A 24,494-nucleotide genomic window follows, 5' to 3' on the forward strand; every position below is an offset into this window, starting at 1 on the left:
TTTAATACACCTCAAATCAACTAAAACCTGATCAAATTTGTAATTCTTTTAGTACGTGTAGATGGGATGACAATACTGGTAGCTCTACTTAGGAAATTAATTGGTCCCAGAACTACTTTCGACTTTTGATTATTTGTAAATAGAGCAGTATTTTTGTTAATTCTCTTCCTTCTACTGCCTAAAAAAAAAAAACCAACTAAACCCTATAAAAATTACCAATTTTGTCCAAATTTTGTATGAAAGATGTGAAAAACACACAAAAAAGATAAATGATTTAATGTATTAAACTGAAATACAAACTTGCAAAAACATGACCACATGCACATAAACACACATCTCATCGTTAGGTACAGAGATGCCATGCCAAGGAGTTATCGCCTTTTAATGTTTCTATCGGCTTCAATATCGTAGCAATGATAGGTGGGTTACGACCGTATTGCCTTGTAATTTCAGTCATGGATTGATTACAGGGCCCATTTCATTTCATTCGCACCAGGAAATGTTAAATAAAATAAAAAAAACAACATAAAACAAACGAAGAGGTGTTGTGAGACCGCCTATGGGAGGCCAGCGGAGTGTAGGGAGATTGTCAATCAGAACTCAATGCTAACGCGTCAATTTCAAAATAAAATGACGCATACAGGAAATGTATTTACATTTTGGGGGATTTCATAACTTGGATCTTGTTTTCGTAGATTGGAACAGTAATTTGCATATCCAAGGGTTTCGTAACCTGAACATTTTGTCTTTTCATCTTATCCTGCCTGCTAGGAGCATGTGCATTTTGCTGAGGCATTTATTTATTTTGTCCTAAAGACTTTTTTGTCCCCATCTGGTCTGTAGGCACTGACTTTGATATTGATGGCTGGTGACATACTCGTGATCTTGTTAGGTTCTACCTGAACTGCAATTGAGCATTTAACAGATTTCATACCAGAACGATATATACACAGCCCTGTGGTGAGTGCTTTTCTCCCGAGGTCAAGAGGCAATCTGATTTTCCAGAATGGTTACCTATACGTATGCGCTATCTTCAGCCAACCCTCAGCACAGTGCGGGTGACCACAGCGCTATCCATTATGTTTCTCTGTTCAGCAGCTGGTCCCTATGTGATCTCTGGCTAAACTCAGGTGCACTATATCAGTGTTTCTTAACCCTTTAGAGCCGAAGCACACTTGTTGAATTGAAAAAATCTCAAGGCGCACCACCATTTGAAAATCTTAAATTTTGGAACTATATATGAGAAATATAGTGTTCTCATCAAAGTCTTATCAATAGGAATCAAATTAACACAAAATATATTAAAATAGGGATGTCCCCGACCCAAAATCAGATCGGAATACATTGGAAATAGCGTCCAACCGCGTCATTTTCAGTGGATCAGAATCGAGTAAAAAAATAAATAAAAATCTGTCGACGGCAAGCATATACACCAAGATGTTAAATGAATAGAAACAAACTGATAAAAAGGTATGGCAAATAAAAATGAATAAAAGCAAGATAATACCAAACATGTTTGTGTATGTAGCATGATGGATTCCTGTTCATACTAGTCTTCAAAAACTTGGTAAACATTCTTTTTAAACGTTTAATTGTGGATTTGTGCTTGAAGCATCTTGTCATTGGAAACAAAGCTTGGAATTACCACTTCCTTGAATTATGAATGGAATTTCATGACAGTGATGCTCATATCTTGCATGTTTTATAGATTGCTCGCGACTTCAATCCCAACTGGATGAGTGCAGTGGAAATCCTGGACGATGACAACTTCCTTGGGGCGGAGAACGCGTTTAACTTGTTTGTCTGCCAAAAAGACAGGTAAGAAGTTAAATGAGACATCCTTTTTATCATTTAAAAAAAAAGTTAAATTTACATGTGGTTCTGATTCCCTTTTGACCCGTCGCGTCAAAATGCCGCGCATTTTGTAGTAAATTTTAGACTTTTAGAGTGAGGATAAAGCAGTTCAGAAACGAATGAATGAATGTGTGCCCTATGTGTAAATATGTACCGCGTTGCATTTGTACGTTTTTTTTCTCGCTTAAGGGGAATTGCAATCATTAATAAGGGGAGCATTTAACCGAGGTTGACAGGTATGTAAGAGAGAATCTTGAAAGATGGATAGTGGTTTTTGTGAGACAGCCCATGAGATCCCAGTAGAGTGGAGCGGGGTTCTGAAGTGAGAATCAACGTATCCGCGACAATATTTTCAAAATAAAATAACAGATAAGGAAATGCATTTACTTTTTGGGGGATTTCGTAACTTGAATCTTTTTCGTATCTCGAGGCACTCATTTGCATATAAAAAGCTTTTGAGACCTGAAAAATTTGCACCCAGAGGCATTCGTAAGTAGAGGTATGACTATATCCATTGTGGTATTACTTTTTTGTTGTTGTTCTTTTTCTTTAGTTTTTTTTTCTTTGAGACATTGAATTTAGAAGATTGGTTCTCATAAGTTTAACATTACTATCGTGCTGAGATTATTCTGTGAAAATTGATTTGAATCATGCCACCACATTTTAGCCATTTTATATCTCAGGCAGTAGCACTCAATCTTATTGACCTTTTATTTCTGTAACACTTTTCTTGCCGTGCTACTCTATCCACTCCCCCTCACCTGGTTATCCATTTCCGCTGCTATTTTCTGACCTTTACGAAAGCCTATCATAGCTCTGGTCGTCATGTTTGTCTTGAGATGAATCAATTGCCTCAACACATTTCAAGACCGTCTACTTTATTTCTTTTGATGTCTTTTCAAAGCCCCTCATTGGAATTCCAGGTTTTCCATTTTCCCCCTTGTCAACATGTCCTGTTACAAGTGTGAGAGTCTGACAAGCCATTCTTTATATCAGTGCGGCTACTACAGATGAGGAGCGGCAGCACTTACAGGAAGTGGGTCTCTTCCACCTTGGAGAATTTGTTAATGTCTTCTGCCACGGCTCGCTGGTACTGCAGAACTTGGGAGAAAGTTCCACACCCACCCAAGGATCTGTTCTGTTTGGCACAGTCAACGGCATGATTGGTAAGCACTGCCACACAAATATCAATTCAATTTAACACGAGTTTTGTCACCAGTGTCTTCATTTATATCCAAGTGAACAATTGCATACAGGAGGCCTGATAATAGTCTCAAAGAAGCCCTTAGAAAACATTTTCTATTTTGAAAACTTAAAAATGTCCCCAATAGCCAGCAGCTGAAAGATCAATCTTACAATCGCCTTCTCACCGGTGTGGTTTCTCAAACTCTTTAAGTCGGAGAGGAGCAAATGAGAACCATCTCTGTACACTTGAGTTAAAATGCTGCCATTTGGTGTTTGGAAGAAAAATCATGCTCTTAGCCTTATCGTCCCTGGAAACTGTTGAGACTATGATGTATCTGATGCTTCTGGGGAAAGTCCAAAGGCCAACAGACAAACTGAAGTAAACTTTCCATGTTTACTTGCTCAGAGGTAGATAACTTATGATCGCGACAAGATTGAATTATTGCCAGCTCTGTCGCATCATAGAGTAGTTCACTATTTATTTACTTATTGTTCTTTGTTTATCAATTGATTAATATCTGGAAAGCAAACTGCAACATGCATGAAAGACTCGTCAAGCAGATGACAGTCTATCCTTCACCAGATTACCAGTACACGTTAGCATCGTTATTGGACTGTGTGCAATTTGATCATAGAAATCTAAGTACTGTACAGTGTTGCTGTAAGGACATTGTACAAGCAGGTTGTACGTCTGGCCTTTAAGAATCTTTTTGGGCAGACAACCTTTATCGTGTTTTCTCCGACCCAGGCCACTTACGTACCACATTGTATGCTGTTTTTGTAAAGATGAACATGTGAAAAGTTATTATATGATATGTAAGCCCTCACAAACTCCAGCTCGATCTTGTGGTAGTCAACTTGAAATAGCTGTATATATTTCAATAATGCGCCACAGTCTTTTGGAATAATGCAGAAGTTGGAGAACTTCAGTTTTATCCAGTTCACAGAAATGTATGTATACTGCACACTCTCAAAGGCTTGGGACTGTAAAATTTAACAGGAAATCACAATGAATTATTCAAATTTGTGAAATAATGTTACTTTTCACTCTGCAAAGACTAGTTTTGGCATACAAGCATGAAACTTGCATTATGGGAAACGCCAAGCGACTAAAGATTCTTTCACTTATTTATCATAGGAGGTGTTTGCGTTCCATTACACGACTTGCTCTGACAAGGTTTTTCCCCCCCCTCACTGCGTGAAAAGTCATTATTATGTTTGATACTCTGGATGCTGATACTAATGTACTTTTACTGACACGCGCGTGGTAAGTCCACCCTCCTAAATACTGCATGTGTTCTTTCCTTTTTTCTTGTGTGTGGGTGTTAGGACTGGTGACCTCATTGTCTGAAGGATGGTACAGCCTTCTTTTGGACCTTCAGAACCGCCTAAACAAAGTCATCAAAAGTGTGGGCAAAATAGAACACAGCTTATATCCTTTTTGTGCGGGCGTGTACGCTTGCCATCTGTTTAGAATAAAAGATGCAGCAAATAAACAGTGCCCACACATTTAGCAAGTACATAGATCGAAGCACTGTGTGCGCGCAATGTGATATTAAAAATGTCTAAAGAAATATGGCAGTTTTGTACATTAGCAATTTAGCAGCTGAGATTAGAAAGACCATAGTAGATCACTTAAACTGGATATAATCATTTTACAGAATATTATAATCTTTCTTATTTATAGGACACTTTTAAATAAACCCGACATCATGCAAGTGTTATTTATCCCGTACGTAAAATCTTTAGGCCGAGCGGCCGCCTTGTATTGATTAACCTTGACGTGACTGCACTTGGAGGTCCTTCCACACGGAACGGAAGACTGATCAGGCCACGGGATTTATCGACGGCGATCTGATTGAGAGTTTCCTGGATCTAGGTAGAGCCAAGATGCAGGAGGTTGTCAGTACGTTACAGGTAGGCAAGATTGTTTGCATTTATATTCAGATGACATTTATTCAGACACTAACCCCATAAAATATTAAATTCTTCAAACTTTGGGAACGGACAAGCATCGACATGATAATGTTTTACCTTGGCCAAACATTGAAGGCAAATTTAGTATCCAGATGGCCAACAGCAGCATTTCCCAAATAGTGGCCATAAACTAACATAAACATATACATATTCAAGGTTGTAGATGGGTTCCTCATTGGGTCCAAAATATGGCTGTGGCCGCATCTAATCTTGTTTTTTTTAATGACAGATAACACATACAGGTGCAGTTTTTATTGTCTGAGAATTGACGGCTGTTTTTAGACAAATATATGGTGCAGAATCCAAAACTGTTATGTTTTCTATAATCCTTATGAAGCGTGATTTATGGGTGTGTGTGTGTGTATGTTGAGATTCTCTCGCTATCTTTGTTCAAACCGTGCAACATAGAGAGTTGAATGTTTTTTATGGTGGCCAGAAACGGCTGCCGGATCCTAATAGACGAGTGATTGAATTTCTTCACCGTCTCTAAGTGTGTAAACTCAAGCTTTGAGCATTTGCAAGTATTATCGCTCACCACAAATATGTTAGCTTTTTGCTCTCTTGTGGTGGTTTTAAGCATTACTCTCTGGGACGATTCCAAAATCCATACTTTCTTCAGTGCACACTGGAGTGCTTTCACTTAGTCCTTTCTGCTTGAAGTTAGTGGCATGAACTACGCAACAGCACTGCTTTTGTGTCAGTATTTATTTTCGGCATATTTTCAATTTGATTTACAATGTTTTACCAAAAATGACACCCAAACATTGCATAAATGGGTAAAATTCGTCAGCCTTTCTTTTGAAATTGGCCGTGACTTTTCCCGTACTTTTTCCTAAAAGGCATACTCCTGATTCTGTATATAATATGCATTCCTTTTTTGCATACTTTACATACGTTTGCACCGTCATTTTCACCAATTATGCCAAAAAAGAGGAGTTCTCATTTCGTATCGAGTTGGAAAAGGCGTAAACAATTAAAGTGAACCAAGATGACAGCACAATCTTCTGCATTCCAAACTAGTGGCGAGGCTTCCACCTCTGTGGGACTCATGATTCTGCATCTATATCATGGTTACATAAACCATGCTCAGATGCCTATTACTGAGGATTTGGACTTAGCAGGGGCAATATCAGCTGTGGGGGTCGTATGCGTGTAACTGAAATTTTCCTTTCTCATCTAACCCATTTTTTAAAATAGCGCAACAATTGTCTTCTGGTTCTAAACAAGCAGGTGGGACCGGCAAAGCCGGGCCCCCCGCTTGTATTCTCTATAAGGTAAAATCAATGAAGCGAAGCTACCCTTGGTTTTCCATGTTTTTTTTTCCTTTATGCCATAACCACTGTAGCTAAGGTGTGCCTCACGTATGATGACCCACCTATTGATGTGGTTCAATTCCAGATCGATGACGGCAGCGGCATGAAGCGTGAAGCCACAGTGGACGAGGTCATTAAGATTGTGGAGGAACTGACAAGGATCCACTAGCATTTCACGCCCCGCAGACACGGAAAGATTGCTGCTCCTCGGGAGATAAACGAGAAAACAAGTGTTTGGTACTTGCTGAAGTGTAAATAATTATAAATAAGCAATGTGTGCTGGCAGGTTTGTCAGGGGGATGTGTTCTTGAAGGTGCACCTAAATTGAACTCTTCATTGTCAAATAAAGCTCCTGGCAAACCTTAGCGTCCAATAAAAAAATTAATAAAAGACCAAAACCAAGAGACTGTCCTGAATGTTCGTGGCTGCCTGTGTGGAATAATGTGTGACTTCAAAATAGAAAACATTTTCCTTAGCAAAAAACAGGTCTTTTTCGCACGTTGTGACTGTTCAGACCTTTTCATGCCACAGTTGAAATGAGGCGCTTTACACGTCTAAGGTTATTATTAAAGTGTGAAAAAAAATCTATGATAGATTTATAGATATTTTGTCTCAGTGATGTTTTCTTTGTTCTATTAAACATTTGCTTTAGTACTGTTGCTCTGTCGCCTTTGTTGTTATTGCTTTTAATGACCCTAATTTATCAAAGAACCTTTTATTTAGTAATTTAAGAAACTTGTCTTTTTACGATATATTTTTGTTATGTTAAGATATTTGAATACTTCAAAACCTGTAGAGCAAGAAGCTTTTGATAAGCACTTTTGGTAAGCAAGGTGCTCAACAATTGTTGCTCTTTTTACAATTAAATATTTATAGTTATAACTCTATGATTATGCACATCCTGGTTAAATTTGTTTTTAAATTTAATGGGTTATCAATTACTGTAGCCTTTTTTAGACAGTTATAGCCAGTCATCTTTCTTGGTGTAGGTAATTAGAAAGCTCTAGTTTAGACTATGATGAGGAGCAGCTTAAAAATGGGGCCAAAGATGAGAATTTCCCATTCACTTAGCTTGAATTCATGTCTGTGTTTACCTTGAAGTCTATGATACCGCAAATCTAAATTTTTTTCTTCCATCTTTATTTCTCGCCGTTCCTATTTGAACATGAATGGTGAATGCCGCTTGTGAGAAGAAGTTTCGTGCCAGTTCTGATCTATTTTTGTCCTCAGAATGGTGTGCCTTTGTTTTGCTGTGGTGGGTCTTCAACCAATTTCCTGTTCTGACTTGAATCCCTGCCTAGTCTCGTGAAAACTCCTCTGGGAGTTTAGAGATAAACTTCTGTAAAGTCACACACCGCATTCATCATGTATCTATAAAAAAATAGGGCCCATGTCTATTTACGGTTGAATTGGAACACCAAATGTAACTTGGCACCCAAATGATGTATTGTGTTGAATATAGACATGTTCTTTTATACAGGTACACGTCTATGCATACTGTACCATAGGAAGTTAAATTATTGATTCACTGATGACAAATGATTGTGGCTCAATACCAAGTTCAGACTTTAAATGTGTGTCCCTGGTTGTATAGCAGCGTTGAGAGCCAGGGCCCTAAGTCAGCTGGGATAGGCTCCAGCACCCTCCGTGACCCTAGTGAGGATAAAGCGGTTCAGAAAATGAATAAATGAACTATAGCATCCCTTTTTGAGTTTAAAGCTGCATTAGTTTCATTGTAGTATACACACTGTTTTATAGCATCAAGACCACAAACATCACAACTGTACTACGTCATCTTTAAAACATAGACATTGATCTGGAAGGACAAACCATCTCGTGGAGCGTGGTAACCAAGCCACCACCTTTTCCACATTCAATATGGCGGGACAATGTGGGCGTGGTTACCCCTATTATCGACGCAGCTGTGCAAATTAAGCACATGTGCAGTGTCTCGTCCTTACGAGCAAGATATAGGGCCTGCAGAACTGATTGTGAAGGCCTCCAGATAGATTTCTGACCCTGGCAACAAAGAATGGCTTAAATGTGATTGGTTAAATGCTTGAATATGAAAACAAACATCCGGAAGCAGAAGCCTGGTGGGGCGAGTGGTTAGCGCGTCAGGCTCACAGCTCTGGGGTCCTGGGTTCAAATCCAGGTCACGTCCACCTGCGTGGAGTTTGCATGTTCTCCCTGGGCCTGTGTGGGTTTCCTCCCACATTCCAAAAGCATGCATGGTAGGCTGATTGGACACCAAGTGTCGTAAGTACAGAGACCCATTTGGCCATTTTTAGGTTAGAAACACAACCCGCCTGTGACCTGGTGTCCACATGTGTGGACATCACAGTTTTGGTTGTCAAAGACTACAATGTTAAACTTTCAAATACAAGGGCCTGGTGTCCACTTACGATGTGGACATCATTTTTCTCAGAAACTACATCATGTAAAAAGATCATTCTTTGTTTTTACACTCATCAGGTCCCAATTAGCCTAAATATCAAAAGAGAAAATAAAAATGCATGCCTTGCAAGAGTTTGGGTCTAGTGAAACTAGCGGTTCAGAAAACGAATGAATGAATTTTGTGTGACTTTGTCAGTTGTATGCCAAATCATTCATTCATTTTCTGAACTGCTTTATCCTCACTAGGGTCGCAGGGGGTGCTGGAGCTGATCCACCCTATATTGGTGTCAGTCAATCTCAGTGCATGAGGAGACTAATAACCATTCACGCTCACACTCATAACTAACGGCAATTTAGATTATCCAACCAGCCTACCATGCATGTTTTTGGAATGTGGGAGGAAACTGGAGTACCCGGGGAAAAAAACCACACAGAGAGGATGTAAAGTCCCCACAGGTGGATCAACCTGGATTTGAACCCAGGACCCCAGAGCTGTGAGCCTGACGTGCTACCTTTCATTCACTGGGACCATCTATGGCAAATCAATTTTTTAGAATTCTTTTTTACTAGCCACTTTATGACTGGCATTAGTTGTTTTGAGAAGGTAAATATAAGACAAATGAATTGAAATCGAATCATTTGCCGGATCGCTCATAACGCATTATTCTTGTTGGAAATCCTCGACGGTAAATGACATGTGCAAATTGTGTCATTATTTAATTCAGGCGTTACATCTCATTGCATCGCTGCAATTATTTTGCCAATTGACCACAGGAGAGACATGGTATTTCCACCAGAGACATACAGTATACTTGTTATCCCTTACTTAGGATTTTTCTAATTCTGCACAAACACTTGAATGAAACTGTACATACATACCTGTAGCATTCATTGAACATGAACTATCTTCGTTGAATATTTTGTCCTACGTTTACTTACAGATATTTTCTGTTCATTTATCATCTCATGAGTAACAGTTATTGGCAGGTTACTTGGCATACAAAAACTGTGCAAGTAAAACATGACTATTCTAAGGTTAAAACAGACAAAGAGCAATAAAGTTAAAATTGGAATAAGGAGCAATAGTGCAGTATACAACAATCCCATCGCCCGTGGCTGCTTGTTATTTATTTCTAATTCCTGGCAAAATGGGAGAAAATAATGAGGAGGAACACAGTGGCGTCAAGGGTACAACTAGCAGGACCACTGTTGTGAAGCACTGCCAATAAAATTTCTAAGCTGTGTTTCTAGGTTCAAACAAGGCATATTGGCAATTGTGTATATTTACCTAAGTTGTTGAGAAGAATCTTTAACTGAATAGAGGAGAAAGGCCTTGAGGACTTTTTGGCTCTGATTTTCTCAAGGCTTTATATTGTACAAGTAGTAGAGCCCGGTTGTTGGTACGCGTGTTGGTAATATGCATCCATCAGGTAACGGGGAACAGTTGGTTCGAGTGTATGATATTTCACTTAGTGGCCAAATCGGTGGTTTGATGGAGGACGTGAACTGTTACGAAGAGCCATATTTGAAGTCCCCTTATGCGTACCATTTTAATAGGGTTCTACAGTGAAGACGATTTGCGAATAATGGGTTTTTATTGGTATACAGACGCTCCCCTACTTACGAACGCAATTGATTCCGAGCGATTGTTCATAAGTTGAATTTGTTTGTAAGTTGATTCAGTGCTATATTTTGTATTATAATTTATGTTTAAGGCTGATATAAGTACAGTGGTACCTCGTCATACGACCGTTCGTCATACGGAATGCTCGTCTTACGGGGGAAATTTCGATCGAATAATTCGCCCGTGATGCGGTCAAAGTTTCGTGATGCGACCAAGCCAGGTTGCCATGGCATTTTTTTTGGCATATCTTTCGTGTATAACAATATTTACGAGCACCGGATGAGCTATTCAGACCAGGAAACGCACAACGCGCATGCGCGGTGAAAAGAGGGCTTTCTGGGTAATGAAGTATACTCGTGCGCACAACGCCGACAGGCAATGGCACTAGGCGCCGTTCGAGGGGATGCGAACACAGATGCTACAAGCTAAAAGGAGCCGCTAGCCAGCGCCCCCGAAGATCCCATGCGAATCCAACAAAACCACCCAGAGCTGCCACCCAGGAACGTGGCGCCCTACGTTTTTCATCCAGCCGGAGATATTCGCACTGCCCCACACCTCCGGCTACCCCCTGGATGAACTAATCCGCGTTCCAGTGACAGCTCTAGCGCTGCTGAGGGTAATCCTCAAGCGCCTGAGGTGGCCCAACAACAACAACAACATGAGCAGCGGCGCGATCGCTGATAAAAGACTGCTGCTCGTCGTGCGTTATTCGATTGTGAGGACATTTGTGTGCATCATTTTCGGAATATTTTGAAGGGAATAGTACGACAGCAAACAGCCCATCGATAGCGAACGTGAGGGTGGAGTGTTTGTTCCGTTTACGAGTGCGTTTTGTGGAAGAAAAAAAACGAAGCCCCCCGCCCCTTTTGTGCCCCTGTCCCCTCGGCGAAATCTGCCCAATTTTAGTTAGATTAAACACTTTATTTCTATTAAACCACTCGTTATTTATTACTTTGTCAATATATGGCGAATTATAAGAAATAAAACTTTTTTTTCAATCCAATATCCTGTTTCTGGTGTTTTTTTCAGAGAGTTGGAACGAATTAATTTGTTTCCCATTCATTTCAATGGGAAACTTTACCTCGAGTTACGAGTAACTTGTCATACGAGCTCAGTCACGGAACGGATTAAGCTCGTATCTCGAGGTACCACTGTATATTGAAGGTTTACATAAGTGCATTTGTATGTTTAAGGCTTGTATAAGTAACACGCATTGGTTTGTACTGAAAAAAAAAACATTTAATAAAATGGAGAGAATATGTACAGTACTGTAGAGAGAGAGAGAGAGATTTATGTATTAGAAACTGAAACTTTCAGAAGTCACTGTGGTCCAGTAGCAAAGACAATGGGTCAGAACTTCAGGTGGACTCGAGTTCAATTCCACTCTTTGCAATTCTCAAATTGTTTATTGAGGTAATGAAAAGGATAGATATAACTTCCAATCACATCATTTCAGAAGTCACTGTGGTCCAGTGGCAAAGACAATGGGTCAGAACTTCAGGTGGACTCAAGTTCAATTCCACTCTTTGCAATTCTCAAATTGTTTATTGAGGTAATGAAAAGGATAGATATAACTTCCAATCACATCATTTCAGAAGTCACTGTGGTCCAGTGGCAAAGACAATGGGTCAGAACTTCAGGTGGACTCGAGTTCAATTCCACTCTTTGCAATTCTCAAATTGTTTATTGAGGTAATGAAAAGGATAGATATAACTTCCAATCACATCATTTCAGAAGTCACTGTGGTCCAGTGGCAAAGACAATGGGTCAGAACTTCAGGTGGACTCGAGTTCAATTCCACTCTTTGCAATTCTCAAATTGTTTATTGAGGTAATGAAAAGGATAGATATAACTTCCAATCACATCATTTCAGAAGTCACTGTGGTCCAGTGGCAAAGACAATGGGTCAGAACTTCAGGTGGACTCCAGTTCAAATCAAGAATGAGTTCAATTCCACTCTTTGAAAGTCTCAAATTGTTTATTTAGGTAATGAAAAGGATAGATATAACTTCCAATCACATCATTTCAGAAGTCACTGTGGTCCAGTGGCAAAGACAATGGGTCAGAACTTCAGGTGGACCGAAGTTGAATTCCACTCTTTGCAATTCTCAAATTGTTTATTGAGGTAATGAAAAGGATAGATATAACTTCCAATCACATCATTTCAGAAGTCACTGTGGTCCAGTGGCAAAGACAATGGGTCAGAACTTCAGGTGGACTCAAGTTCAAATCAGGAATGAGTTCAATTCCACTCTTTGCAATTCTCAAATTGTTTATTGAGGTAATGAAAAGGATAGATATAACTCCCAATCACATCATTTCAGAAGTCACTGTGGTCCAGTGGCAAAGACAATGGGTCAGAACTTCAGGTGGACTCAAGTTCAAATCAGGAATGAGTTCAATTCCACTCTTTGCAATTCTCAAATTGTTTATTGAGGTAATGAAAAGGATAGATATAACTTCCAATCACATCATTTCAGAAGTCACTGTGGTCCAGTGGCAAAGACAATGGGTCAGAACTTCAGGTGGACTCAAGTTCAAATCAGGAATGAGTTCAATTCCACTCTTTGCAATTCTCAAATCGTTTATTTAGGTAATGAAAAGGATAAATATAACTTCCAATCATGTATAGGCGGGCCGCCTCGTGGTGTAGTGGGTAAGTCACCTGCCTGCGACGTGGGTGTCGAGGGTTCACGTCCCGGTGTCGCCAGCCAACGACTGTATGGTGTCGGCAGTCGGCCGAAGGCCGACTGTCGAACACCACCAGGAACCCCCCCTCCCAACTGTCTTCCGGTCAGCCGTAGGCTGACCGGAATTCGGCTGACCGGAAATATTGTTTTGCTGAAAAAAATGACTAAGTCTTTATTTGAATGAAAAAAGGATTACCCATTTACTGAACTACTGGTGTAGTGATTAGTCAAACGAGAGCGGGATTCGAACCCCATCTCCCACATGGCAGTCAAATCCACTAACTTGAGGTCTGTCTGACCCATTGTCTTTGCCACTGGACCACAGTGACTTCTGAAATGAGATGATTGGAAGTTATATTTATCATTTTCATCACCTCAATAAACAATTTGAGATTTGCAAAGAGTGGACTTGAACTCACTCCAGATTTGAACTTGTGTCCAACTTCAATTTCAACCCATTGTTCTTGCCACTGGACCACAGTGTCTTCTGAAATGAAGTGATTGGAAGTTATATTTATCCTTTTCATTACCTCAATAAACAATTTGAGAATTGCAAAGAGTGGAATCAAACTCACTTCTGATTTGAACTTGAGTCCACCTGAAGTTCTGACCCATTGTCTTTGCCACTGCACCACAGTAAAGTTGGAAGTTGTATTTATCCTTTTCATTACCTCAATAAACAATTTGAGAATTGCAACGAGTGGAATTGAACTCACTCCTGATTCCCGCCTCATGTTCTGACCCAATGATTTTGCCAGTGGACCACAGCAACAACTAGAAGGTGAAGAATCAGAAGTCAGATTTATTCTCCGACTCTCTTAGCCTTACTTGCTATGTCATTTTTTAAAGAAAAAAAGCCTTACTATACTATGTCGTTTTTCAAGAAAAAAAGCCATGCTATACTATGTCGTTTTTTAGGAAAAAAAGCCTTACTATACTATGTCGTTTTTTAAAGGAAAAAAGCCATACTATACTATGTCGTTTTTTAGGGGGGAAAGCCTTCCTCTACTATGTCGTTTTTCAAGAAAAAGAGCCATGCTATACTATGTCGTTTTTTAGGGGGGAAAAGCCATACTATACTATGTCGTTTTTTAAGAAAAAAAGCCTTACTATACTATGTCGTTTTTTAAGAAAAAAAGCCATACTATACTATGTCGTTTTTTAAAGGAAAAAAGCCATACTATACTATGTCGTTTTTTAGGGGGAAAAGCCATACTATACTATGTCGTTTTTTAGGGAAAAAGCCTTCCTCTACTATGTCGTTTTTCAAGAAAAAAAGCCATGCTATACTATGTCGTTTTTTTGGGGGAAAAAAGCCATACTATACTATGTCGTTTTTTTAGGAAAAAAAGCCTTACTATACTATGTCGTTTTTTAAGAAAAAAAGCCTTACTATACATGGTCTTTTTTAAACAAAAAAGCCTTACTATACATGGTCATTTTTTAAGAAAAAAGCCTTACTATACATGGTCTTTTTTGTAAATAAAAAGCCTTACTATACTATGTCGTTTTTAAAGACAAAAAAGCCTTACTATACTGTGTCGTTTTTAAAGAAAATAAGCCTTACTATACTATGTCGTCTTTAAAGAAAAAAGCCTATACTATGTTGTTTTTTTAAGAAAAAAGCCTTACTATACTATGTCGTTTTTTACGAAAAAAAGCCTTACAATACTATGTCGTTTCTTTTAAGAAAAAAGCCTTACAATACTATGTCATTTTTTAAGAAAAAAAGCCTTAACGAACGCAATTGGTTCCGAGCGATTGTTCATAAGTTGAATTTGTTTGTAAGTTGATTCAGTGCTATATTTTGTATTATAATTTATGTTTAAGGCCGATATAAGTATATTGAAGGTTTATATAAGTGCATTTGTATGTTTAAGGCTTGTATAAGTAACACGCATTGGTTTGTACTGAAAAAAAAAACATTTAATAAAATGGAGAGAATATGTACAGTACTGTAGAGAGAGAGAGAGAGATTTATGTATTAGAAACTGGCCAAAAGAAGCGACCTTATGACGATTGCAGTTTTCTTCTTTTTTTCATCATAAATGATGCGGTAGCACTGTATGGCATCATTCAATTGATTTGCAAACTTTGTGCAACGTTCAATATTTGGGTCCTGCTGCTCGATCTTTCTGTTTATAAATGGTACTGACGGTCGAACGATTCAATGCCCGTGAAACGCTCACCACTCTCACGCGCATCAAGCTTCGTTATTATTGCCACTCATTTCAAATGAAATGGCTTGCCTCTTCCTTGCAACTCCCTCAATAGAAGCCTTTAGCTTTTTACCAACCATATTCAATATTGGATGCATGAGATATTTAATGATACAAATGAAAAAGATTATTTGCACACTGGAGATACATTCACGCACTTCCGCATTGCAACGAAGAAGAAGGTAGATGCTGGGTGAGCTGAGCTCTCACAGCGCCAGGCGTCGGTATTAGCGGCGGAAAGAAGTACTACTCCGAAAAAGGCGCGAAATACAAAATTGGACTTGCGAACATTTTTGGACTTAAACGCAATTTGCAGACATGTTCGTATGTACCGTTGTTCGTAAGTTGAATGTTCGTAAGTAGGGGAGCGTCTGGACGAACCCAGCATCTACCTTCCTCTGCCCAGTTCGTTGCAGTGCGGAAGTGCGTGAACATATCTCCAGTACGCAAAGACCCTTTTTCATTTTTATCATTAAATATCTCATGCATCCATTATTCAAGATGGTTGGTGAAAAGCGAAAGGCTTCTATTGAGGGAGGTGCAAGGAAGAGGCAAGCCATTTCATTTGAAATGAGTGGCAATAATAACGAAGCTTGATGCGCGTGAGAAAGTGGTGAGCGTTGCACGTGAATACAACTTGAATCGTTCGACCGTCAGTACCATTTATAAACATAAAGATCGAGCAGCAGGACCCAAATATTGAACGTTGCACAAAGTTTGCAAATCAATTGAATGATGCCATACAGTGCTACCGCATCATTTATGATTAAAAAAAGAAAACTGCAATCGTCATTAGGTAGCTTCTTTCGGCCAGGTCTAGTAAATCTCTCTCTCTCTCTCTCTCTAATGTATGTATACAGTACTGTGTGTATTCTCTCCATGTTATTAAATGTTTTTTCAGTACAAACCAATGCGTGTTACTTATACAAGCTGTAAACATACAAATGCACTTATATAAACCTTCAATATACTTATATAGGCCTTAAACAAATTGTAATACAAAATATAGCACTGAGCAACTTACGAACAAATTCAACTCATACATACATATATATACATACATATATATACATATACATATATATATATATTTATATATATATACATATATATGTATGTGCACTAAAATTATATATATATATATATATATATAGGGTTGAAGCACCCAAAGGCCTCCCAACCCCCCCCCCCCCAACGCTTGTGAGGATAAGCAGTATGGAAAATTGATTTAAACATTTAAGTGTAACACTTGATATTTAGAAATAAAGTTTGACTTAGCAAAATATTCTGGTAAGTGTGCAAGAAATGCACTCTAAAATGTTCACACATTTTCAACATCGTGACAAAATGTTGCCATCGTTTGCAGCATGTAGCTTTAGAAACGGCACCCCATTGTTTCACTTTGACTAAGTGCCGCTGACGTGAGAGATACTCTTTCTCGTGTTCAGAAACCCTTGCTGGGGTGGTACATTTTTTCCAAGGAAACACAATGTATCATTCAGGTTGTGAGAAGCTATGGTAACAAGAAGACATTTGCCCCTAGTCTGTGGGCACGCTTAAATTATGTATAGTTATTTTTTCCAATTATTCAAATTTGGCAGTGTAGTTAACAACATTATTTTATTTAAGCTAATAAAATATTTTGTTATTGTTAACTTGCACTGGAGTGTTTCTTTAATAATGTAATGAATGCCCCTTATCACATGATCTCAGTTGTTTTGGTGCACGGAAAAAAATATTTAAATGGCTAATGTGACCTACATTGGCAGATGAATTCATTTATATTGTTATTCTTTTTCCACACACTTGAGGCACAAGTTGCTTTCTTTTTTATTGTCATGTCTAGATGCTAATATAATCCAAAGGGAATCATGCATAATTAACGTTTTCCAACTTTTTATATTTAAGTGAGACTTACTTTGCATCCGTTTCTATGCGAGTCAAGACACTTTCAATAAATCTGAAGCTGAGGGTGAATAGTCTGCATGTGTATTAAATGGTCGATGTATGACTGTCCAGCATTGAGTCGAAGATGCAGTCTTCCGTTTATTTTTTCCCGGCAGATGGAATAGACTCAGGCCAGATTAGAGTTATGGAAAATGGACGGATGGATGGATCAGGAAATTAGGACTACTTGTTGAAGAGGAGCCAATTTAATTCCTGGGCAATGTCGATATGCCCTTGAGCAAAGCACTGCTCAGGGCGCTTGTTCATGTGTAACACGCTCACTATCCTCCTTTAGGGCAAGAATCCTGTAGATGAGTTTTTATGGACTGTATGGACAGCACATTCATGTGTTAGAAGAGCGAGATGGAAAAAAAGGGAATTTGTCTTGTGGGAACTTACAAAGGGGATGCTCATTATTTTTAGCTGCAAGGACACAGAAAGTGAGTGGATGCAGCACGATATGTTTATATCAACACATTGCTCGGGGGAGAATGATAAAATAGTGATATTTTATAAATTATTTCCGAGGTTAACATTGCACTTTAGAAATTGGACTGTGGTTGGGTTTTTTAGAATTAAGATTTAAGGCCATACCCGTTCGCATGTTTTCATGATGTGCGTGTGTGTGACTCCAAGAGCAACTAGATTGAGCTCTAAAACACAGTAAATCTACTATCATGAATACGGGATTACCCTGCCTCATTTATAGACAAACAATTAGTATTTGTATTGTTTCGTAAGTACACATATGATGGCCGTTGTGGTGTTACACGTCAATGTACTACACTACTCTCTATCCTATGAAGTGTGCCACACAGACCAGATTTATAAATGTAAATATATTTTAACAGTCTTGAAAACCATAGAATTATTATCACCCCTTTATAAGATGTGACTCATTTTGCGAATAAAAAATATAAATACATAAATACATAATCTAATAATTTATTATTATTATTATTATAAAGAACTGGCATCCAAATAGATGTTAATGACATTGACGGTCATGTATTGTAGGCCACAATATTATACACACAATATAGGTATATTATATTGGATATAAAAGTGTGTCCTATACCAGAAATAAGTTTCTTAATATTAACCATTATTGTTTTTTATATTCTATAAATTCATGAATTGATAAATGGTTAATGAAACAGGTATTCAATGAAATGAATTTTAAAAAGATGCAGACTCTACCCCTCTATAAAGCTAATTTATTTATTCTTATTTTTTGTTTACAGCAGTGAGAAAATCATGTGTTTACTGAGACAAAGGAGAATTGTGCAATGGAATTGTGCTGGGCCCATCACCCAGAGGTCAATGGGTCAAAATCATTCTCTGCTACATAGAGTTGTGTTTTTCTTTTCTTGGCCACACTACCTGAAACATATCGAAAAAATCCAATGGTGTCACGAGCCTATAAAAATCTGGATTTCCCTTGCTACTTGTTTCTACACATCGGTGAACAATTCATGTTTTTTTCTTAGAAAAAGCAGAGTGGGGCAGAGGAAGCGCACTGGGACCATAACCCAGAGCTCAATGGAGAGAAACCATTATCTGCTACTTAATGTTAAAGTGTTTTTTCTTTTTGACAGAACGCGGCAAGCAAAACACTATCAGACAACCTCACTTGTACGTGTTTGACTTGCTTTGAGTAGCCATTATCTGGAGTCATTTTCTAAGGAAGGGTTGACTTTGGTGGCAGGATTTGAACCTTCGCCTCCTAAGCGAGTGCAACCTGAATGTTTTCAACTTCTCAGCCACAGTACCTAAGAAAAATTCTAGCAGTATCCGCAAGCAGAGTGCCACAGGTGAACCGAAATGGCCCCATAACCCAGAGATCAATGGATCATAACTGTTCTATGCTACTTACAGTTCCCACATGTTTTCCCTTCAGCACCCTAAACCACTTGGCCAAACTCCCTGCAATCCAAGAAATTCAGTGGTAACATACATACTGCACGAAATGTGTCCATAACCCATACTACAATGGATCGAAACCATAGTTTGCTACATAGAGTTACATAATTTTCTGCAGGCCATGGACAAATAATCTCTCTTGCAAGTGATGCAGTTGCTTTACATAAGTGCCCACTTATTTATGTATTTTTTTGGTTTGCGAAAATGAACTTAAAACATTATTGCAATGTGGCGGCTCCTCAAAAAAGAGACTGAAAACTGAATGCAGCAACTTGGATTGCTTAGCAACACAACATGAAATGATGACAATCTAGTGCCATCACAAGCCCAGAACAATCAATTGTGGAGTTCACAGTGCACAGCAGTGAACAATTCACGTCATTTCTTAAAAAAAAAAAAAGCAATGTGTCCTGTCCAATGTTCAAAACCATTTTCTGCTCCAAACATTTCTCATCTCATCTCCTCTCATTTTCTGAACCGCTTCATCCTCATTTTTTTAAATTATCTCCATTAATTCCTTGTTATGGAAACATGACTTTTCCTGACAGAATGAGCTAAGTGACAACCTCCTATGAGAATGGAAATTGGACAGCAAAGCCACACTCCCAGAAATCCAGGCAAATCAGTGGTTTCAGAGGCTTTGACCAATTGATCCTGGATTTCTCTTGATACTTGTCGTTACAAAGCAATGAACATTTCAAGTGTTTTGTAAGAAAAAGCAGAGTGGCTCAGCAAAGCATGCTGGGTGGGCTCAGAGGTCAGTGGATCGAAACCATTCACTGCCTGTTAGAATTACAGCTTCCCTGGCACAATGCTGCCTACAAATTATAGATAGACAGCATCATATCCACGAGCTTCAGGCGTCCACGTGATGTACGTGGCACAGTTGAGTTATGCTTTGTTACATTTTTTAGTTTAAATTTATCCAAAAGCATGAGTGTTTTGCATTGTATAATTACATTATGAGAGTTGTGACATTACGGTGTGGATTTATTTAGATACATTTGCACCTCCATGGGTGGGATTGAGTAGTCCTGATGTGTCCACAGTAATTTTGCTTCCCTCAAATGAACTTTTATATTTGTTCTCATGCAAGGTCAATTTATTCTAAGCTGAAAAGGCCATTCAGCTATGCTGCTTCATCTGCTCTACATGGCCACCCTATTTTGGCTTTAAGAAGAAGGCGTGTGGATGGAGAGGTGAGGGAACAAGCACACAGGTATGTTTTATTGATCAAGCACAAGATGGGAGAAAGCCTGTGAACATGGGAATGAATAATGTATTGGATGAGAGGAAAGGATACAGAGATTTGCTGAGGCGATGAGGTGAATTGGAAAGGTAACGGGGGGATGAGCGGAGACTCTAGGGTTCGGAGGAGTTTTCTGTGTTAGAAGTGGACTAACCACATGTCCTGACTAATGGAGTCAACAGGAACTTTTGGGCTTGGAATTGATGCACGCAGCCGTGCACACCTGTGCTAGGCAGCATATCTCTGTGAACACCTTCCATTTATTTTCTGGAGCACTGGTGCTTATTTCGGTGACTGCAAACCAAAGACATATACCGCAGTATAAGGCGAAAGACTCAAAAACCAACCTGCAGTGCACCTTATAATCCGATGCGCCCTTTTTATATGGAACAATATTGGTTAGTCATTGTATCAAATTCCCTTTAGCACAACTCCATCTAATTGATGTATAACACAACTCCTAACAACTCCTGCTATTACTACTACTACAGCTATATCTAGTGGATGTATAACACAATCCCTTACTACTACTATTACAACTACTACAGCTCCATCTAATGGATGTATAACACAATCCACTACTACTACTATTACAACTACTACAGCTCAATCTAGTGAATGTATAACACAATCCCATACTACTACTATTACAACTACTACAGCTCTATCTAGTGGATGTATAACACAATCCCCTACTACTACTATTACTACTACTACAGTTCCATCTAGTGCAGGGGTCGGGAACCTTTTTGATGAAGAGAGCCATAAACAATTCATATTTTCCAACATTATTCCTTGAGGGCCATACTGAGAATTTAAAAGAAAAAATACATGAAAATGTGTGCATTTATTAATTAATTATTTCACCACTTTGAAAGTAAAAAAAATGTCTTTTTTCACTGTTTCTAATCAATGAGTAGTCAATGAGAGTATGCATGCAGAAGACTCCAATGAAGAAAAATTATGATTAAAAAGGCGCTAGAAATAGTGTCGGCGCCACATTGGTGCGTTCGGGACTTAGGTCTCTCACCAGCGGTTGCCATATTTTACCACACAGGATACCGGAGAGCCATATACACCCAACAAAAGAGCCACATATGGCTCCCGAGCCATAGGTTCCCTACCCCTGATCTAGCGGATGTATAACACAATCCCCTACTACTACTATTACTACTACTACAGCGTCATCTAGTGGATGTATAATGCAGTCTCCTACTACTACTACTAGTACTACAACCACTACCACTACCTACCACCACCACTACTAATACTGAGTCTTAAAATCTGGTGTGCCTTATATATGAAACACATTTTCAGATAGGCCATTCATTGAAAGTGTGCCTTATAATGTGGTAATCAAAATTAGTCAATCAGAGGATGTCCAAAAGTTGCCATGCAAATCAAGTTTTCTCTATGTTTTCAGGTATCTTTCAGACAAATAGCATTTGACAGCTTTGGGTTTGCTGTTTGTGGAAGCACATCAGTCCTTTCAGGTTGCTGAGCATCATCATTTTGACGCTTTATCGCTCGCCCGCAATTGGAGTTCTCCGCGTAAGTGGCAGAGCGTGTGTTATGTCACTTGTCAAGAATGAATAATGTTTCAAGAAAATGTAAATATTACACAGTAAAGCTGAGGCCAAAAATGTTGAGAGATTTTTGTTGAACTGGAGGCACGAGAGCACAGAAATTTCATTTTGTCAACCATGGGCAGGCGAATGATATGCTTACAAAAAACAGCAAAACTCAAGTGGTCAAATGTATATAGACTTACGTCACAAAAGATGCATTGGTTTAAAAAACAAGGGGGCAAATTGTAAACACCTTGTATTTTGTCAGACGCATGGTTGTCCGTCTCCTCGTGCCCTGCGATCAGCTGGCCACCATTCAGGGTGTCCCCCACCTCTGGGATTGGCTCCAACATCCCCCTGCGACCCTAATGAGGATAAAGCGGTTCAGAAAGAGATGAGATTTTGCAACAAAAGATGAAAAAAATTCTGGCCGGCTTCCACCAAACCCACAATTTCTTGGGCCTCTGACATCTTCCATCCAACAGAATTGCTATGGAGCTTTCGTGGATTTATGCCAAATACGATACTGTGAGGAGTGAGCCTTTCTTGCTCAAAACAGTCATTGGTCAAGAAAATATCAGAGATTGATCCACCATGAACATCAACCTTTGTGGGGCATGTTGTTCCCGAATAGCAGATGGAACCTTGACAATTAATTCCTATCCAATTTATCCTGTATATTGACTGTGATAACATTCTCACTCTGTTACAAGTGTCCATTAAATGCATTTGCCAATTTACAGGGTCAACAACAGTGTCAAGCTCATTCCCTATTCTCCAAAGTACTATATACTTCTTTTTTATACACCAACTTTTGGGGGGTCTGGAGGGATTTCATGGTTTCTCCTTGCTGCAAGCCTGAGGGTGTGAGGTACCTTTTTCTTTAATCGTTTTCTTCTTTTTTTTAATACTATACAGCCAGTGCTGTGAGAGTCTGGGATTTCTTAAAGGGTTACCCACATAAAGTGGATTTCATTTCCTGAACATCTTAAACGCAAGGCAAAGCCACAGAGGTTTATTGTTAACATTCACTTTTTAGGATAGCCCCAATAGAGGAGGATAGCCTTCATGTAAAAAAAACACAGCTAAGTTTAGCTAGTACACGCTTTGTACTTGCATATATGATGTAACTACAATGTGGATTCAAGAAAAATATTATAACCCATTGACTGCATCCATAATTTGTCATGAAGGGATCTTGAAATGACCAAAAACAGTTTCTGATTAAGCTCATAATTGAGTTCCAATGAAGCACCAAAACATGTAGTTTACTGTCTTGATTCCATTATTATTATCACTATATTCATTTTGCTTTAAGAATAATACAGAATAGTATGCATACAATATGTGATAGTAGTGCATTTTCATACCTTTGTCATGTTTTGGTGGTCCGAAGTGATTTTCCTTGTGTGCTGTCCTTGATTGTGTCACCTGCTGTGTTTTTTCTGGATCCCACCCCCTTGTGTGACCCAGGTGTTTGTGAAAGTCGTCAACCCCTGACTATGTATATTTGCAATGATTTTCTGTGTTGGGTTATGTGTGGATCTTCTTGTAAATGTGCTTCCCCATTCCATTAGTTTCTTTGCAATATCTTCCCAGTTTTTAATTTGCAAGGTTATGTTTTGTACACATTTTTTTGTCTACATTTAAAGCCTTATGTGTTCTCTGCCTGATTCTTCCACATGGATCCAACCGACCGGGACCGAGCATTCATAACAATCTTTATCTCTCACTTGTGTAAAAATGGTTGAAATCACAAAGGCAGCTAGTCATGTTGTGAAATAGTGTATCTTTGTTTCAATGTTTTGTTTCTAGCCTCATATGAGTGACCTCAAGGAGGTCGTCACATTTGTGGATGCAGCAAAACATCCCACTTTAACACGCCTGCTCTGCAATCTCCTTTGGGATTTAATACTGCTTTCATATTGCTGCGTTTCTCGACGTATGTGAATAATTCAATTAGGAGGGAACTATAATTGTACATGAAGGCCGACTGTGATTTTTGCTCAAGGGAACCCGCAAAACAGCAGGAGCTGCTCGAAGAGCAACTAACTAGCTGGGTTTGAACAGAGGAGGAAGTCATTCAGTGTCTCAAGTGTCTTTTACGCACAGATTACAGTCTACAGGCTACAATAAGAAGAAGGGCGTAAGAATTGAAGGTGGGAGGCTTTTAAAGCTTCAGAATAATCTTTGTTATTGAAGCGACAGCCCAAAGCCACTTGGACGCATTCTGCTTTGATGCCCTGGATTGCAATACCTGCGACTGCGCTTCTATTGAAGAGAGTGCGATTCCTCCTTCTCATGTAAATCCACTACAATGCTACATTCCACGCAATACAGCCAAACAGTTATTTTAGGTCCTAAATAGACTGCATTGTCTTTTTCTTCATGTGAACACCCGCACAAGTCTTTGTCACGCAAAAGATTTTCGACACGAATACAACCGGATTACATGTAAACAGCCTGCGGCATTTTCGAGATGAGTAATGACACTCTGACTGCACAGTAGATCAAAACATTTAATACATACCATCACGAGGGGGGGGGG

General features: G+C 39.0%; 2 protein-coding genes across 4 annotated transcripts in view; one reads left to right on the forward strand and one right to left on the reverse strand.

Moving 5' to 3' along the window:
- The window catches only part of ddb1 (damage-specific DNA binding protein 1), a 29,429-nt gene extending 22,441 nt beyond the window's left edge, over positions 1-6,988 (forward strand). Inside the window, exons 23-27 of the mRNA XM_077620004.1 lie at positions 1,709-1,818; positions 2,851-3,020; positions 4,369-4,471; positions 4,833-4,956; positions 6,415-6,988. Of these exons, the coding sequence (XP_077476130.1) occupies positions 1,709-1,818; positions 2,851-3,020; positions 4,369-4,471; positions 4,833-4,956; positions 6,415-6,498 (591 nt within the window). The 3' untranslated portion in view covers positions 6,499-6,988. The remainder of the gene's footprint in view (positions 1-1,708; positions 1,819-2,850; positions 3,021-4,368; positions 4,472-4,832; positions 4,957-6,414) is intronic.
- On the reverse strand, positions 750-24,494 carry LOC144089159 (uncharacterized). Of its 3 annotated transcripts, XR_013305025.1 has the most exons (4): positions 24,477-24,494; positions 22,200-22,311; positions 2,886-2,992; positions 750-1,803 (listed from the first exon to the last, which is right to left on the reverse strand). XR_013305025.1 is itself a non-coding variant. In XM_077620087.1 (3 exons), the coding sequence occupies exons 1-3, from the start codon at positions 23,323-23,325 to the stop codon at positions 20,554-20,556; spliced, it is 240 nt and encodes a 79-aa protein (XP_077476213.1). In that variant the 5' UTR covers positions 23,326-23,480; the 3' UTR covers positions 20,215-20,553. The 3 variants fall into 3 exon arrangements, 2 of the variants coding, with proteins under 2 accessions (XP_077476213.1, XP_077476204.1); XM_077620087.1 differs by lacking the exons at positions 750-1,803; positions 2,886-2,992; positions 24,477-24,494 and adding exons at positions 20,215-20,672; positions 23,317-23,480; XM_077620078.1 differs by lacking the exons at positions 750-1,803; positions 2,886-2,992; positions 24,477-24,494 and adding exons at positions 20,215-20,672; positions 22,397-23,296.

Source organism: Stigmatopora argus, chromosome 2, assembly GCF_051989625.1.
Source record: "Stigmatopora argus isolate UIUO_Sarg chromosome 2, RoL_Sarg_1.0, whole genome shotgun sequence".
NCBI classification, from domain to species: Eukaryota; Metazoa; Chordata; class Actinopteri; order Syngnathiformes; family Syngnathidae; genus Stigmatopora; species Stigmatopora argus.

Excerpts from the sequence above, each read along its gene's own strand:
- LOC144089159 (XM_077620078.1), bottom strand. The coding sequence starts at position 22,675 with ATGCATTTAATGGACACTTGTAACAGAGTGAGAATGTTATCACAGTCA. Across the intron at positions 22,312-22,396 it reads TGTCAGAGGCCCAAGAAATT|GGTCGCAGGGGGATGTTGGA; the intron begins GTGGGTTTGGTG and ends TATCCTCATTAG. Across the intron at positions 20,673-22,199 it reads TGCGTCTGACAAAATACAAG|TCACCGAAATAAGCACCAGT; the intron begins GTGTTTACAATT and ends TTTGGTTTGCAG.